At 44.2% G+C, this 17141-nt stretch overlaps 4 protein-coding genes across 4 annotated transcripts; 3 read left to right on the top strand and 1 right to left on the bottom strand.

The window, feature by feature from the left end:
- Positions 1–7925: 7925 nt before the first annotated feature.
- On the top strand, positions 7926–9310 carry GLRG_11021 (uncharacterized protein; the record flags this gene model as incomplete). Its single annotated transcript, XM_008101742.1, has 2 exons — positions 7926–9043; positions 9229–9310. 2 exons carry the CDS (start codon positions 7926–7928, stop codon positions 9308–9310), a joined length of 1200 nt encoding a protein of 399 aa, XP_008099933.1.
- Positions 9311–9886: 576 nt separating this feature from the next.
- On the bottom strand, positions 9887–10984 carry GLRG_11020 (uncharacterized protein; the record flags this gene model as incomplete). Its single annotated transcript, XM_008101741.1, has 1 exon — positions 9887–10984. One exon carries the CDS (start codon positions 10982–10984, stop codon positions 9887–9889), a length of 1098 nt encoding a protein of 365 aa, XP_008099932.1.
- A 3020-nt stretch (positions 10985–14004) lies between these two features.
- GLRG_11019 (uncharacterized protein) lies at positions 14005–15009 on the top strand (the record flags this gene model as incomplete). Its single annotated transcript, XM_008101740.1, has 1 exon — positions 14005–15009. One exon carries the CDS (start codon positions 14005–14007, stop codon positions 15007–15009), a length of 1005 nt encoding a protein of 334 aa, XP_008099931.1.
- Positions 15010–15266: 257 nt separating this feature from the next.
- GLRG_11018 (uncharacterized protein) lies at positions 15267–16920 on the top strand (the record flags this gene model as incomplete). The annotated part of the gene is made up of 3 exons (XM_008101739.1): positions 15267–15434; positions 15503–15810; positions 15879–16920. 3 exons carry the CDS (start codon positions 15267–15269, stop codon positions 16918–16920), a joined length of 1518 nt encoding a protein of 505 aa, XP_008099930.1.
- Between the last annotated feature and the right edge of the window lie 221 nt (positions 16921–17141).

Here is a 17141-nt window from a genome sequence, read left to right as displayed (position 1 = left end):
TATAGGATTATTACCTTCTTTAGCTGTTATAAGTAGTAGTGCTAATTAGCCTTCTTCTTACGCTATATAGTATAGCTTTACTATAGTAATATAAAAATTATATAGGCTATAAGGTAATTTAATAGTATAAGTAGTACTATTATTAGTAAGTAGGTAAAATAGGCCTTACTAGCTATTCTTTTTATACTATATATAAATAAGTAATTAAAGAGGTAGCACTATAGTATTTATTATATCTAGGCTATTATATATTACTAGTGTATTATATACTTATCTCCTTATATAGATTTACTATACTATATTTATAGCATTTTTTACTACTTTAGTGCGCTATATAGTAGAAGGGGTAGGTAGTAAATTATCTATAATATAGAGGTATACCTTAAAAATAAGTAGAGTTAGTATAAGGCTATTAGGGCTAGTAGTATTATTAATAGCTTTAATAGCTAATTAAAAAGTAACTTTAGGCTTATAATTACTATTTATATAAATAATCTTATATATATAGTAAAAGGTAGTATAGTATTAGTTAACCTTACTAATAGATTAATAGGCCTTAATAAGCACTTTATTAACTTTAATAAATAATATATAGGTAGTATGTTTAAATTTAGCTATATAAAAATTTAAGCTAGTGTTAGTAGTAATCTAATTAGGCAGCCTAAGATATATATTAATTTAGTATATTTATAGTGCCTCCTATATATACTTTATAGTAACTAAACGTAAGAATCTTACTATATTAAATATAGTAGCTAAGTTAACTATATAAAGTATAGGCTTATTACTATTTATATATATTATATTAATAAAGATTTTATAGTTAAATTTATAGTTATTATATAGTGTAAATTTAAGTTAGCTAGGCACCTTTACGTTAAGTTAGTAGTAATAGTAGTACTTATTAATCTCTTTAAGCGCAGTAAGGGAGGTAGATTTACCTACTTATTTAAGTAACTTATAAAGGTAATTTACTAATAGGTAGCTAAATCTAAAGTAAATCTAGTGTAATTTACTATTAGTTAAGTGTTACTTTATAATAGTGCTTTTAGGTAGCTCTAAAAGTATCTATATATAGCCTTATTTTTAAGTAATAAGTATAATAATCTTATCCTTAATAAGCTAGTTAGTAAGGTTATTAAATTTTATACTATAGTAATTTATATCTTATAAGTAAAAAAAAATAGCGTATTACTTATTATTATATAGAAAACAAGCTTACTAATTAGCATAAGTATATAGATTACCCTAAGGGATTTATAGTAATCCCTACTGCTAAAGTAAATTATTACTCTACTAGTGTAGGTAGTATCTAGTAAGATCTCCTTACTAAAGTGTTTTTTAAGGGTAAAGTACTACTACTAGCTAGCTATAGATATCTTAGCTACGCCTATATTAGGCATAATACCTTAAAAGGTAGATATAAAGTAGCAGTTATTAAATATAAAGATATTACTACTTTTTATAGTTACGTTAGGTAATTCTTCTTTATATAGATTTTTATAAGTAATAGTATAAAACGTCACTTAGTTATATAACTTCTTATAGGTTAATAGGCTATTAATTAACTACTTACTAAAGTATATAGTTATAGTAAAAAACGTAGTAGATTTATAGTTTTTACTATCTAATAAGTAAGTTTTACTATTTTTACTTACTTTTTTAAGATAAATTAGCTTATTACCCTTATAGTTAATAAGAAAGTAACTAAAGGTAGCCTATAAAGCTTATATAAAGTAGGTGCTTTTATACTATATAAAGGAGGCTTATTATTCCTCCTTAGTATACTTAGTTAACTAATAGCCTAATTTACTATAGATAAAGTACTTCTTAGATAAATTACTATTAGGTAGTGCTTTACTACTAGCTAACTATAGAGGGCCTTATAAATAGCCTTACTATCTCTAGGGGTCTGCCTTATAGTTATACTAGCTATTATACTTATAGTTAACTTAGTATTAGTTATTACTATAATTATTATTAGTAAAGTATTATAACTATAGCTTATAGTAAAAAAGTAAATTTACTATACTACTACGTAATTATATATAAAGGCTACTAAAAGTAGTAAGTAGATTAAGGATAGTAATAAAGTATTTAGGTATACTATAGTAGTAAGTAAGTAATTACTTATAATAATCTTTATTATATAAGGTGCTATTATAGGTAGTTACCTATACTAACTAGGTAATTTATATAATAAGTGCCTTAAGTACTTTAAGCTTACTTTTACTAGTGTTTTCTTTAGTAATTAAATTAAAAAAGGTATAGTAAAGCTTAGCTAGGTATAAAAGGTGTACTTTATTACCTTTAAAGCGTTATTTAAGCTTTACTATTATTATATTAAAATTATTAAAATAACTAAGTAATAAGGTAGTATAATACTTATATAGCTCCTCTTTAAGTATTACTATTACTACTACACTATAGTAGTTTTATAGTATACTTATATAAACATAAAAGTTATAGAAAAATAGTAACTTTAAGTTAATAGTTTTATATAGGCTACTACTATATATTAAACCTAGATTATTTATATAGAACTTTATTAAGTCTGTTAATTACCTTAGTATTAAGCTGTTTTACTTACTTACTATTATAGCTATTATAGTAGGCGTTACTAATAGTAAGAAATATAGTTAGACTTAGGCTTTATAAATTACTACTATTATCTAAGGTTTCTATAGTAATAAGGCTAGAGGAGGTGTAAATAATAGATTATTATAAGAGGTTACTTAAGTAATTAGTAGTAATTTATAGGCTGTAGCTTATTTAGCTACTTTTACTATAGTAATAGCCTTAATAGGTAACACTACTATATTAGTAATCTCTTTATAGAAATTATTATTTACTAAGCGCTCTTTAAATCCCCTAACTTTTTATATAGTAGTATTAATCATCTTTTTATCCTAGATAATAGTTTTATTGTCTTAAATAGCTTAGTAAAGACGCACTATAATTATAAAGTTTTTTACTTAATTAATTTACACTTTATAGCTTATAAGGCACTTATATAGCTTCTAAAGTATTTTATATAGCAGGAAGGTAAAATCCTTAGTTTCTTAATCTTTAAAGTTAACTTATACTTTAGCCTAAAGGATACTATATAAATAGTTATTTACTTTATACTTAGTAATATAATATATAGCTATAGTAGTAAGGCTATTACACTACTTAGCCTTAGTAAGATCCTTTAGTATATCTATAATATAATCTCTCCCCTAAAGATTAGGAATAATATACTATAGGTTACTTACTATAGCTACTAGCCTTATAGTATTATATAGTATTACGTACTTATTATAAATTATTATAGGTTACTTAGTTAATTTACCTTTTTAAGTGTTACGTATTATTTCTTTATACTTACTTATCTTAGTTACTTACTTATAATTACCTTCTATTAGCCTAACTACCTCTTAGTTATAAGCGTTTCCCTTAACTATTATTAAAAGGCGTATACGTCTATTAGAGGACTTACTGCTAGTAGTATAAGGAATTATAAAGACTTAAGGTTAAATAGAAACTTAAAAAGGGAAGGCTTATAGTAAGCTTATAGGTAATAAAGGCTAGTAACGTAAAATAATTTAGAGAAAGAAAAGAAGATATATAAAAAAGAGAAAGTTAGTAAGCTTTATAGGCTTATAACAAAAAGAAGGTAAAGGGTAAATAATTACTAATTAACAGTAGGTTAGCGTATAAAGTAAGGTGTTTTTTATAGTTAGATAGGGGACTTCTTATATAGTAATAAAGTTAATTTACTTATATAAATAACGTAAATTTATACTACTCTTACTATATTAAGGGGATATAACTACTAAGTAATATAAATTAACCTATAATAGGCATATAGTATAATCTTACTATAAGGGTATTTATAAATAGGATTCTTAGTAACTAATAAAGGCTACTATAAATAATTAATAGAAAAATTACCTCTTCTTATATTACCTTACTAATCTATAGTAGCTTATAGTAGTAGTTACTATAAAGTTAACTACTAATTAGTGTTAGTTTTACTAGGGTAGTAATATAGTTAACTATATGTATTAATAGGTAAGTAATAAATAATAAGGGTAAATACTAGTTCTAAATTATATATAAAGGAAAGGAAACTATTATAGGATTACGTAGCGAATCCACTGCGTAATATCCCTATGAATCTAGTGGATCTATAGTAAATTAGCTGTAGTTATTCTAGCTGTATTAGCGTTAATCTATACTGCTAATATCTAGGCAATAGTCAACATTATAACACTAATAGTTCTAAAATAATAAGGATAGTAATCCCTTATACCTTATTTTATCTCTATATAATTAGTTTATAAGACGTTACTAAGTATAAAAAGGTGTTAAATTCCTAAGTAACTATAGCTAGCCTATTAAGTAATCTCTAGCTAGTAGTAACCTTACTTAAAGGCGTTATAAAAAGGTATTATCTTACTATATATATAGGTAGTTAGATTATACTAAGGACTTTATTTAAGGCTACTTTTTTTATAAAGCTTACTTTATAGTAAAAGATTATAGACTATATATAAGATAGCTTATAAGTAATAATATAGTTTAGTATATTATAAAGTTAACTAATAAGTAAAGATTACTACTTTTAGCTAAAGTATACTTAAGGCTACTTAATTAACTATATAACGCCTAATAAGTATAATAATTATAAAAACGTTACTAGTAAATTACTAGTATATAATAAAGGCGTTACTAGACCTTATAAGCTAATAAGTATATATTAAAAGTTACTACACCCTTTACTAATTTATAAATAGTTAAAAGGCTACCTATATAAAAAGTAATTTAAAGACACTAAAATAGTATATTTATATAAGTATAAAATATTAAAATCTTAAGTAATAGTACTATAAGTAGTAGCTAAAAAGTATTAAGTCCTTAGCTACTACTAGGTATATACCTATAAGCTTAATAAATATAGTTAATTAACTAAATTTAAGGTAAGACTTATTATTTATAGTAACTAATAAGTAAAAGATTTATAAGATACTTATATAGCTATATTAGTAAGTATATTATTTAAAATACTTATAGTAATAGCTACTTACTTTAACTTAAAACTACTTTAATATAATATAGTAAATATATTTATTTATACTACTATTAATAAGGTAGTATTTATAGAGATACCTTTAGGCTACTAAATTACTAACTAGACTTTTTAGTTATTAAAAGCACTTTATAGGCTTTAATAATCTCTTTTACTATAGTAAAAGCACCTTAAAGAAAGGCTTACTATATAAGGATTTTACTAAGTACTTAGTAAAAATTACTATTAGAAAAAGGATTATATTATATTCTTTTTTTATATTAATAACACTAAGAAATACGACCGTACAAAAGAGTACGCAGGTCACCTGTTTTATTACTATAATTAAATAGTTACACACTTATAAGGGTAATTAATATCTAACTATAACTATATATTAGCCTATTACTATATAAATAAAACGTAAGTAAGTAATAAGATAGTAGCTTTTTAGTAATAATACTACCTTAAAGGTAGAGGCCTATTATAATAGTTCTTTAGCCTTAAGGTAATTTATAACTAAAGTAACTATTATCTCTAGCTCTTATAAGTAGTATATTATAATAAAGTAACTAAACTACTACTAATAAATAAGAAATATAATAAATTATTACTTATAGTAAGGCCTAAGCTACTACTTAGTAAATATATAGCCTTATTATAAGAGGTTAACTAATATTAAAAAAAAGTAAAGATAATTCTTTATATAGTAGTAATAACTTAGCTAGATATTACCTTTATAGCTAGCTAGCTTACTTACTTTAACTATAATCTAAATCTAGATTACTAAAAGGTAGTAAATTAAGTGCTTAGGTATCTTTATTAAATATAGCACCTTTACCTTAAATATAAAGTAACACTAAGTAGTAAAGATAATACGTTAGAGTTTACTTTAGACACCTTATTTACTAATAACTTACTAAACTATTATAGCTTATAAGCGTACGTACTAAAGCTATTTAGAGGGCTTATCTCTTAGTAAGCTAATAAATAAGATATAGTAATAACGTTAACTACTAAGGCTAAATTACTAGCCTTATTATCTACTATAAAGAAGGCGCTCTTTACTAGTAGATTAATTACTATACTAGGTATTTAACTATTAATATAAATAGGAACTAAATTATTACTTAATAAGTAGGTAGCTACTAAATAGCTACTAACTATTTATATTAGCTATAATAATACCTAGACTATTAGGCTTATTACTAAAGAGCTTATCTAACTATAGATAAGGCTATAGTATATAGATATTTATAACTACTAGCTATAACAAGAAGTAGTAGTAGATTAGATTACTATTAAATATAAAAAGTCTACTAAATTAATAGCTAATAGATTAATAAAGGCGCTTAGTATACTATAACTTACTATATTTATAGCTTAATTAAATATAAGTAACTAATATATACGCCTTAAAGTAAATTAATAGTAAGAATTAGCTAATAATAAAGTAAACCTTTACTACTAAATAGAAAAAAAAATATATAGAATATTAAAAAATAATTAATAAATAAATAGGCTATATATAGATAATATTTAGTATAGGCTTTATAGTAGTTAATTACGCTACTAGCGCTAAGAGGGTGTATTAAATATAGTAGAATTATATATAAATTAGCTAGTAAATATATAGTTACCTTATAGTAAATTATTAGGGAATAAGTAGTAAATTAGCCCTACTTCTAATAATAACTTTATAAATAATATTACTAGGATTAGCTAGGGATTTCCTAACTAAGAAATAGGGGTTTTTCCCTATTTCTATAGTAATTTACTATAGACATAGAACATATAACAGAATTAATTAAGTAACTATTATAATCCCTACTATTTAACAACTAGTAATACTCTTTTTTAATTCACTACTTTATTATATGTATATCTATTACTATGTTACGCGTCTATTACTAATTGGCCCTTTCTAAGGGGCAAATGTACGGATCTATCTGAGAAATAACTGGCGCATTCGCGGCTAATTGCCCCACATTGATCCGGGCACGTGCGACCATTTCGCCCACTTTGACAGGATTTACCTGTTTGCATTTCTTTCTACGTCGCCCACAACCAAGTAAGCATAACTAGTCCCTGTCCCTCCTTTCTTTCTATTCCCAACCACCAAGGGAACCTAGCAGGCGCCATTGAGGGCCTACTAACAGAAACGCAGACACAGCACCGATATGCCAGTCGTGGAACCCCGGCCATATCGACTACACCGCCCGATCCATCATAGACCCAATACCAACCCAGATGCGAAGTTCGCCGGACCACTTGCCCTGAGATCGCCAGCCTGCAGAAGCATTGTGAGAGAGATGGCCTTTGCCTTCATGCGTTCATACAGCTGCCAACAGTGACGGGAGATGGATGGAGATTGATGGATAACGAGGGATGTGTGGGCACATTTTGGCAACAATCAACCTCGTGTTGAACCACACAAACAAACTAGGAGACCCTTGTTTCGATGCCTGGACAAATTGGGGCCAGTGACCTTTCCCATCACCGGACAGGTAAGCAAACAAGCAAATAAACAAACAAACAGAGGTAGGTAGGGACACGTACACACGCAGTAAACCAGGTAAATCAATTCCATCTCATTGTTCCACTGCCGAGGTAAATAATATTAATAATACTAACTCGGGTTTCCTCGTCGAATTGCGATATTTGGCGTCGCTCCACTTCATCATCATCGTCCTCCCTTGCATCACCGGGCCCGGCGTCGTATTCTTCTTATTACTGTCATTCGTCCATTCATTCATTCATTCGTTCATTCATCTTCTTCCCCTTCGTTCATGTCTCTTTTGCTCCGTCGGCTGAGCTCTGGGAACCAAGGGCTCGCTTGATCCAAGAACAAACGGCCTCGGAACTTATCCAAATGTCCGCCTCGCCCCCTCCCGAGTCGCAGCCGATCCCGTCATCTCGGACATGGCTGTCTTCACCGTCTCCATCTTCGCCGACTCCATCCTCGCCATCTCCATCCTCTCCCTCCTTCACCGTCCTGCGCATTCGCCTCTGCTTTCCCCCGGCCGCCTCTGCCGCCACCACTCCCCGATACGGAGACACGCAGGTCGTCAACATGGCCTTTGGCCACGACTTCGTCCCGACCCCTGATGTCCCCCTCAGCCTCTATGTCCGGCGTCGCGGGCCCGTCCGATCCGTCTATGGAGACGTCGACTGCCTACCCCAGGTCACGGCATACAATCTCTACACTATTAACCAGGACGTCCACATTGGTCGTGCCACGAACCCCACGAATCCCGCTCTCGACTCTGCCTCGGAGTCTTCCCCCAGTCCTGCCGAGTTTGAAGCCGACGCCGAACCCGAGACTGCCCAAGAAGCCGCCGGTTCTCGACTCCTCCGGGCCAACCCCCCCCAAGCCACACCTTTGCTGTTGGGCGCCATCGCACTCACGCTCGCTGCCGCCGTCGTCGTCGTCCTGTACTTGGTCGTTACACCTCTGCTTGGTCGGCCCCTGCCTTGTGGCGGTAAGATGGACGAGACGAGGACACCCCCTCCCGTCTGCAAACACAAACGCGCCGCACCATTAACGCTATTTGATGACCTGGCCGCGCTTCTCGCTCGTCGTGCCAATGCTCCCCTGCCCCTGACCGTCACTGCCCAGGCCGTCATCGACCAGCACTACAACGCCAGCCACGGTTTGTCGGACCCGACCCGCGCTTCGACCCCCATTACCGTCTTCTTCGTTCATCTGCGAGAGACATCGGCCGGCCTTTGCGACGACACCACCGACTGGGCTCTGGAATCCAAGTCACCCATGCTAGATGACCTCGTCCTACTCTGCTCCTCCATCCACGACTCGCTGGTTGATCTGCCGACGCGCTGGCTGGATACCAGTGGCTTCATGTCGTTTCCGTATTCCTACAAGTCCATCACTGCCATATCCACCTTTGTCAATGCCCTTGAGCAACACGCCGGGACCGACGCTTATGCTGATCCATCCGAAAACAATATGCTCTTCTACAACACAACGTCGTACGCCGTAATCCGCTCTCTCAAACAAACACTGTTCGGTGGCCCAGGCCTTGCACATCTCGCACACCCCGTCTACGATGCCATCCGGATAACGGCTGCCCTTGAGAGGGAGTTGACGGATGCGCATACCCGCCTGCTTCTATTCAGCAGCATGGTTCGCGACAGCTTGATTCCCGCTGCCAGAGCTCGCCAGCAAGCCAAGGCGTCATCGTCATGTTCCTGGATGTCCGGCTGCCGTTTAAAGGCCGCCCGCGCGGACCTGGCTGATAGCACTCCCAAATACAATCGTCTCCTCTCCCTCATCAACACAGCCACCACCTTGGTCTGGATTGTCGCCTTTACCCACCAAGAGCTTGGCAACGTGAGAGACGTCTTGGAGCGGCTGGGAAACCAGACCTCAGCCCTGGTCGCCACCCCACCGGGGTCGACCGCCGCCTCGTCCACGACGCGACCAGGTTGTGGCCTCGCCCATGACCGACAACAGCACGCGCCTGCTGCTCCATGGGTTGAGCTAGGTGAAGGCGGTGCTACCTGTACCTTTTGGTACCTCCCACCTGTTCAAGATATCATTGCCACCTTTAAGAAGGTCCTGGGCTGGTGTAAGAGGGAGGACGGTTCGAGCGGGCAGAACTTTATATGGCTATGTGACGCTCATCAGGCGTGGGAATGGTAGCCAAGATAGAAACCGTGCTCAACATCAGTGACACTGAATTTTCGTTTTTATTTTATTTCTCCTCCCTTCATCACGTGTGTGTGTATCTATTCCTCTAATGCAACATATCCTTGTCCAACAGGGCGGTCACTCACCTGTCGCTCCATACAGCCAGACAGAGAGAGCACCAACTAACGCCGGCGGCTCTTCAGCACCTGGCTCCATTCCTGCAAAGCGTTCTCTTCAACCCGCGCAGCAAGCTCTGCGGCCTCAAGGGCCTGCGTGACGGCATCGTACGCCCCGTGCTCCCGCTCAAGGGCATCTAGCCACGCGTCGCGGGCCCCCCGCCACGCGCTCCGACGCTCGTCCCGGTTGTCCTCCCACTGCCACGGGTTGCCGGGACCTCCTGGGCTGCCCGCCGCCGCCGTCGCCGTGGCCACCGCTCTCTTGGCCCGCTTGGCGTCGGCCTCGCGGGCTTCCATGGCGGCCTTGTTGTCAGACGTCTCGCGCCGCGCGGCGGCGAGGACCTCGCGCTTGTCCGCAAGGTCCCGGAAGGCCAGGGAGGCCGCCTTGGTGGCCTCGAGGGTGGCCAGGAACTCGGGATCCATCTTCTCGTACGCGGACTCAAACCTGTCCATCTCTTGACGCATGCGGTCCATGTCCCTTGCGTCGTCGTCCGACACGGCAGCGGCTGAGAGTGGCAGTGGCACAGGTGGATGGAGTGAGCGAGCAGACGACCGATCCGACAGCCGCCGGTGTGCCGGAGGCAGAGAGGTGCCCCTCGTCGTCGTCGTCGTCGTCGTCGTCGTCGTCGTCGTCTTCGGAGGCGGTCCCTGGATGTTCAAGCCAGAAAAGGATCTTGGAAACGAGTCGGATTCGCTAGGTCGTGCTGCCGGTAACGATGGAGGCGGCAGCAGCAGCACGGCAGACGGAGGCTCGGAACTGGACCGGACGGGAGGCGTCGCCGCCGCACCTTGGTCATCGCGGTTCGTGTGGTTGCCAGGAGCAGTAGCAGCAGCAGCGGCGGCGGCATCGGTATCGTCGCCGGCCTTCTTCTCGTCGTACCACCTCGAGATGTGCTGCAGCTGGGCCGACAAGGAAGTCTTGTTGGTCCACTTGGGCTCCCAGTCTGTCTCGCCATCTGCCGGCGCCTCCCAGCCGACGCCGTAGTCGATGAGGGTGTCAATTTGGTCGAGGACGGCGGCGGAAAAGTAATTCAGCAGGTCTTGGTGGTTGGGGCGCTGGGCATCGAGGTGTTTGTGGAATCGCCGCAGTTGGCGAGCCCGCATGGCTGGATCAATGCGTGTCCGGCTACGGCTACGGCCAAACGACGGCGTCATTATCCTCTGGCTGATCAGCAAACACGGCATCAGGACTAAAGAGGCGCCGCACCAACCGTGTAGGGGGAGAACCTTCTCTCTCTGTGCGCGTGGTCTGTAGATTCGTTCATTCACAAAGACAGGCATAACAGGGGGCTTACCGAGTAGGACACAGGACCGAGGTTAACGTTGACGACAGATGATGGCATGAGAACTTACCTCCCCACGGTGACGGACAGGGGAAGAAGCATGAGAAGAGAGGAACCGGGAGAGAGACAGGGAAGGGAGACATGGCAAAGATGTCGGTTCTGTCAAGCAAGTGTCATGTCCTCGCAAGCAAACAAACAAACGGGACACACAGGCGGTCAGATGAGGAGAAGAAGCATGGACATGGATGAGGAAAGAATTTTCAACCTTGTGTAACGCCGTCCAGTACGCCGCGCACTGTGTACGTGTGCCATGATGTTCCTGGACAAGATGGATTTGTTACTGTCTACGAGATGGTGTTTGTATACTGTCTACCTCCTGTACAAGGGGGAGGGGGGGAGGGATACTTGCATCTTTCCCCCTGCCCCCTGCCCCTCGCCATCCTCACCCTTGCCTCATCATCAGTCCTGCTTCCATCCCGACACTGCGCCATCGTCCTTGGCAGCCTTGGTCGGAGAGACAACGGGCCGGGCAACCAGGCCTCTCCAAACCATGACGCGGCACAATCGACGAGGCGCGAGGTGAATCCCCCATCCGCCCCCATCCCCCCCCCCCCCCCCCCCCCCCAATGGGGCGCTCAGCACTCCGCCTCGTAGTCAGCGCTCCATCACACCAGAACGAACCGTGTCCGGGCATCCACGGTTGTTATTGTGTGTAGGTGCGTCACGACCACAAAGAGCGGGAGGCGAGCTGCCAGTCTTGAGAGGCAGATGGACAGAGAAAAGGGGGAGGGGGCACCGGCCAGCCAACCAGGTTGCTGTCTGTCTTGAGCGGAAACCTTTGCATGGATTCATCCCATAGCGGGCGGTTCAAGGATTCGCAACGCCTGCCTTATTGACTGATGTCTGTGTAGGTAGGGTGGGAGGTGCAAAGGTTTCCGTCAAGTTCAGACCGTCAAGTCGCGTCTGTAGCAGCCAATGGTACATGTTTGCTTGTTTACATGTGGCGCTAGCGACAAAAGACGGGGACGAAGGGACAGCAACGCAAACTTGGGCCTTTCATTTCATCTCGGCGGCACTCCTCCCGTCGGTTCCCGTGTTCCCTGCCGAGCCGTCTCGTGCCGAAACCTCTCTACCTCTTGATGCCTGCAACCTCCTGTCGGCCTGGAGCAAACAAGACGGGCCCATCCCCGTGCCCACTCGAGAGAAGCAGCGTTGCCCGGACCGCGCTAACTCTTTTGTGGGGGAAGGGATGGGCGCCGGCAAGTCTGCCCTGAACTGAGAGAATGCGCACGCACAAGGGGGGAGGACGGGACGGGTCAGCCCGGCAGAAATGAGGAACTTTCTGATGACGGGAGATGAAGGAGACGTGAAGCAGGCAGGCCATGCAGACAGTCCTTTTGATGGTTCGAGGTTTGTCTTGGGTTCTCAATTGACACTTGACGAGAGCCTCTTGTCATGCTTGTGCCGTCGCGCCGCCGAGGGAGGGGGGGTCATGCTGCTCTGAGCCGTTGCCGGGTCGCACGAGCGTGTCCTTTTCCTGGTTGTGCATGTATGGAGGGAGAAGAGAAGGACACATGTGGACGCTCGTGCGGCTCCTTTTCCCCGGCTGGCCTCGTGGAGAGAAAACGCATGACAAGTTTGTGTATGGATTGGATCGGCTCGCGGATAGGCTGGCTGGCTGGCTGGCAGGATGGCTGGTTATCTCGGATCTGAGCACGGCACTGTCAGTCTGGGCAGTTCCACAACATACACGGCATATTGATGACGGGAGGGGTGAGGGTGGGAAGCACACTTACGGGAGACCAAAGGAGGATATGCCCATGTTACAAACGATGGATGATGGGCTCGCGTGCGGGCGGAACTGGATGGTCGGATCTGCAAATAACATGGTTAGTCTAGGCATCTCTCGTGGCATTCCGGGGCAGTAGGAGGGGGACTGACGAGACATGGAGGCTTCGACCAGGCCTTGAACGATGCGGATATTGCAAAGAACGGGTCAGAACCGCCTTGTATGGTGGCTTGCCTTGGGACCATGCTACGCCGCAGGACAGGAGCAGCACGATGTTGACCGAGTGCTCTGACTGTTGTTGATGGTGGTTTGTGTGTGTGTGTGAAAGAGGTGTAGGTCTTTCTTTTTGGGATTCATTTTTGTGCGGACTTTTCTTTTGCTTCTGGTCACTCTTGGAAGCGATGAGTCTTCATTTTGATACAGATGGTCAGAGATTGGCAGCTTGCGAGGTGCCATATCATCTATATGTCCCCATCTCACTCTCGCTGGATGTCTCGCTGTTTACGACGGCTAGGTGAGGTCAGATGAAGCAGAAGCAGATGGAGATGGACAAGCGAATTCCACATGGATCAAGACATACTGGCGGATATCATATTCACACAAGTCAGTTTCGGATCAGCACATGGATGGGTCGTTATCGGAACCATACATATACATGGCCGTTTTCTGTTTGCTGCTCTTTTTGGCCAGAGAGAACAAGTCTCTCTACTATGTACCGTCATGGACAACCCGTCTCTCTCTATCTCTCTCTCCATCTTCCTTACTCTGGTTGATAACCAACCTCCCCTCTACGTCTATTTCTTTTGCCTGTTCCTTTTCCCCTCTCGTCCATCTTTCCAAAACCTCTCTTGTTTTCTCCTCCTTCTTTCCCCCCTTTTTGCCCGTCATGATCCAGCACGCCCAAAATCTCTCCGAGACTCCCAGACGCATGTTTATCCGAATCTGAATCTCCCATCTCTTGTCTGTCTCACCTCTGCCTGTCTCCATCTGTCCATCTGTCTCGCCCTTGTCTCTCCTATCCCCCCTCTCCCCCCCTCTCTGTCCCAGCCGAGATGTCGACTCCCTTTAGACGTCAGGGCTTGCAAGACAGTCCCTTCACCGACAGCCCCTTGGCCGCCCAGTCCATCGCCGATTACAGCGACGCGCACCGTCTCAGACTTGTGGATCACCACCAGGACAGCGACGCAGGTCAACGGCGTGCCTACGTCGCCGCCCTCAACGAGGTGGCCGGCAAGCATCTGCTCCCCCAGGAGAGACAGTTTCTCGCCCGTTTCAACCAGTCCCAGCCCCAGACGACCTGCCACAGCCGGCCCATCGCCGGTCCCTTGCCCGACCGCTCACCCCCCGGCACCCCATCCACCACGCTGACCGACATGAACCTTGAACAACGCGCCCAACAGATACCTAGGCACTCGGCCAAGATCGTCAACCTCTGGGAGCACGAGGTCCGCGAGGGACACGTCACCGATCGCGTCAGGACCCGCCGCGGCACCCGCGGCGGTGAGTCGTCCAGGCGCAAGCAGGCCGCCATCATGATGCCCCCCGAACCCCCCGAACCCATGCCTGACCGCCGGGCCCTCCCTTCGGATGTCTCGGACGTGGCATCAAACGCCTCCACCGCCGGCTTCATCTCCCACGCCAACGGCCTCGTGCTGCCGCAGCCCTCGCCGCCGCTGTCGTCCACCCGCCACGACGAGCGCCCACCGAGCGGTGTCGCTGGTGATTCTACTGGCATTGCGGCAGCCCACGTCCAAGAAGTGGCCCCCCTCTCCTCCTCTTTCTTCTTCTCCGCAAACGACAACGGTTCCAGAGCCTTCCCCCGTCCCAATCAGCTGCAACAACCAGAACCTTCCATGCGAGACACGTCCAAGGACGACCATAACAACGCCCGCGCGCAGCTGGAGCATCTCACGCAGGAGCTTGTCAGTGCCCAGAGCAGTTACAAGAAGCACGCGCAGGCCTTGGTCGACGTCGATGCAGAGATCAAGCACCTCAGCGCCTGTGTACTCCGTCTCACGTTCCAGGACAGCCATCACCAGCAGCAGTTTGGCGCCTAGCATGCGCAGGGCCGCAATCAGAGGGGGGGAACCGGACGCTGACGGCCATGACACGCACTCGCCGCCATCGTATGCTGCACAAATCCGTCCCCCTTTGTGAAGAGCAAATAGCGGCTGGCTGTATCTTGGCCTGATTTGCTGCAATTCCTGCTGCTCCTCTCTTGAGACAGGTTCTGCGTCTTTGCGAGCGACAACCTTTGACGGGAAATCACTCTGTCAACAAACTGATATTGTGTGCGAGCCGGCTGGTGAAGCGGATGCAAACGAACCTGTCGGTTCCTCCCCCGTCGGGCGGGGCAAACCATCGTCAACTCATCAGCATCATCATCATCATCTTCTACATGATCATCTTCACCGTCTTCACCCTCATCAGCACCTGTTCCATCATGCCTCTCAACAACGCCGCGGCTCGCCCGACCAAGACGGTAAGCAGCAAACTAAACAAACAAAACCCTTTGCCCTTCCTAAAGCAAAGCGGATTCGCTAACTATAGGCCTTTCGCACGCAGCACTTCCACGGCCTCGAGATCAACCCGCAGATGCGCATTCACTGGAACCTCAAGGAACGCATCGTCATGCTTAGCCACATCGCCAAGCACCAGCTGACGAACCTGTCCGTCGACTACCGTATCCAGGAGCTGCACCGCCGGCTCGGCATCAGCAACATGGGCCAGAAGTACATCGAGGTCATATACCCCCGCCTCTTCACCGCGCTAAGGGCGCGCATCGACATACTCAGGTCCAGCCCAGAGCACAGTCCGATGCTCGTCGGTGTCGTCGAAAAGGGCGGCCAGATGAGGTTGTATGTCGCGCGTTCCCTTTCCCCAGTTGTCCGGTGATGACACTGACTGACACTTCTTCCCTGTCCAGCTACCCCAAGTTCATGGATACCTGGGCCCGGCATGGCTGGGACGGCGACATTTCCAAGCCCCCGCATCACGAGGTCGACCGGCAGCACGACGATCAGGACGAAGCCTGTGTGATACTGGACGAGGTGGAGCCGGAGCCGGAGCCGGAGCCGGAGCAGGAGGGACAGCAGCAGGAGGGCGACGTCCGGGATGAACGCGAAGCCGATGACTCGGTCGTGCGAATCGAGCTGGAAGCAGATTCGGCTGCCTCAATCATCTCGCCCCCGACTCCGGCTCCCGTCGTCATCCCTTTGCCCGGCCTGGCTCCAGCTCCAGCAGGAAGCCTCGGCAAACCCCCTCCGTCGCTCAGGCGCCCCAACGGACCTCCTCAGAGCAGGGTCGAGAACGGCTTTGGTACTGGACGGGAACATTTCACATTTCAAGGCGCTGCGCCGCCGTTGCGTCCCTTCCAGAGACCCGGCGCGGCGGGCTCGGCGGCCCGCCCAGATTCTCATCACCGGGCCGGCCTCCGCAGGTCTCGCGTCTTCCATTCCGGCGGCTCCAAGATCCCTCTTTTGGTTGGCGGGGTACCCATGCTGCCACTACCACCACCACTATCACCACCAATCCCGGGATTCGCTCATCAACAACACCTGGCGCGCGATGCCGCCGCCGTCACCGCGGCGCTTGCCGGGTCCTCGCCCCGCCGACGTGCGCTGGTACTCGCGACGCCCTGCCACGTCACGCACGAGATGCTCAATCAGTACAAAGCCTCTATGATGCGGCTCGTCGAGCTGGACATGGAGCGTCGGCTCTGCGAGGTCGAGGCGGTCAAGTACCGCGTCCTGGCCGACGCCGAGACGGCCGAGGCGCGGACGCGCAGAGCGAGACAGATCGTTGCAGACGACGCCTACGAGGTGCGCTCCAGGCTTGTCTATCTTGACCGCGAGCTTGAGAGGAGGGGTTACACGTCCGGCGGCCAAGGGCTCGGCCTTGTAGCCGCCTTATCCCTGGTATCCCTAGGATTGGCTTTGGAGGGGCCGGCATGGAGCGGCGGGAGGTGAGAGCGTTTGTTTCTTCCCGCTTTTTCGTTCTTGTTCGACTCATCTTACTGCTGATTGAAGCCCCTTTTCCGTGACATTGATGTAAAAGAAATAGGAGGAAGACGTTGGGTTCCTGTTCCGGATCCTCTATAGCTAGGTATTAATGCGCATGCTTCTCTTGTTTCCCTTCTATCTCCCTCCGTCAACCATCCAATCTTGAGCGTACTTGCCCCTTTTTATCC

Source organism: Colletotrichum graminicola (genome assembly GCF_000149035.1).
Source record: "Colletotrichum graminicola M1.001 genomic scaffold supercont1.73, whole genome shotgun sequence".
In the NCBI taxonomy this organism is placed as follows: domain Eukaryota; kingdom Fungi; phylum Ascomycota; class Sordariomycetes; order Glomerellales; family Glomerellaceae; genus Colletotrichum; species Colletotrichum graminicola.
Note: the sequence above shows the minus strand (reverse complement) of the source record. Positions and strands in the feature narration are given on the sequence as shown.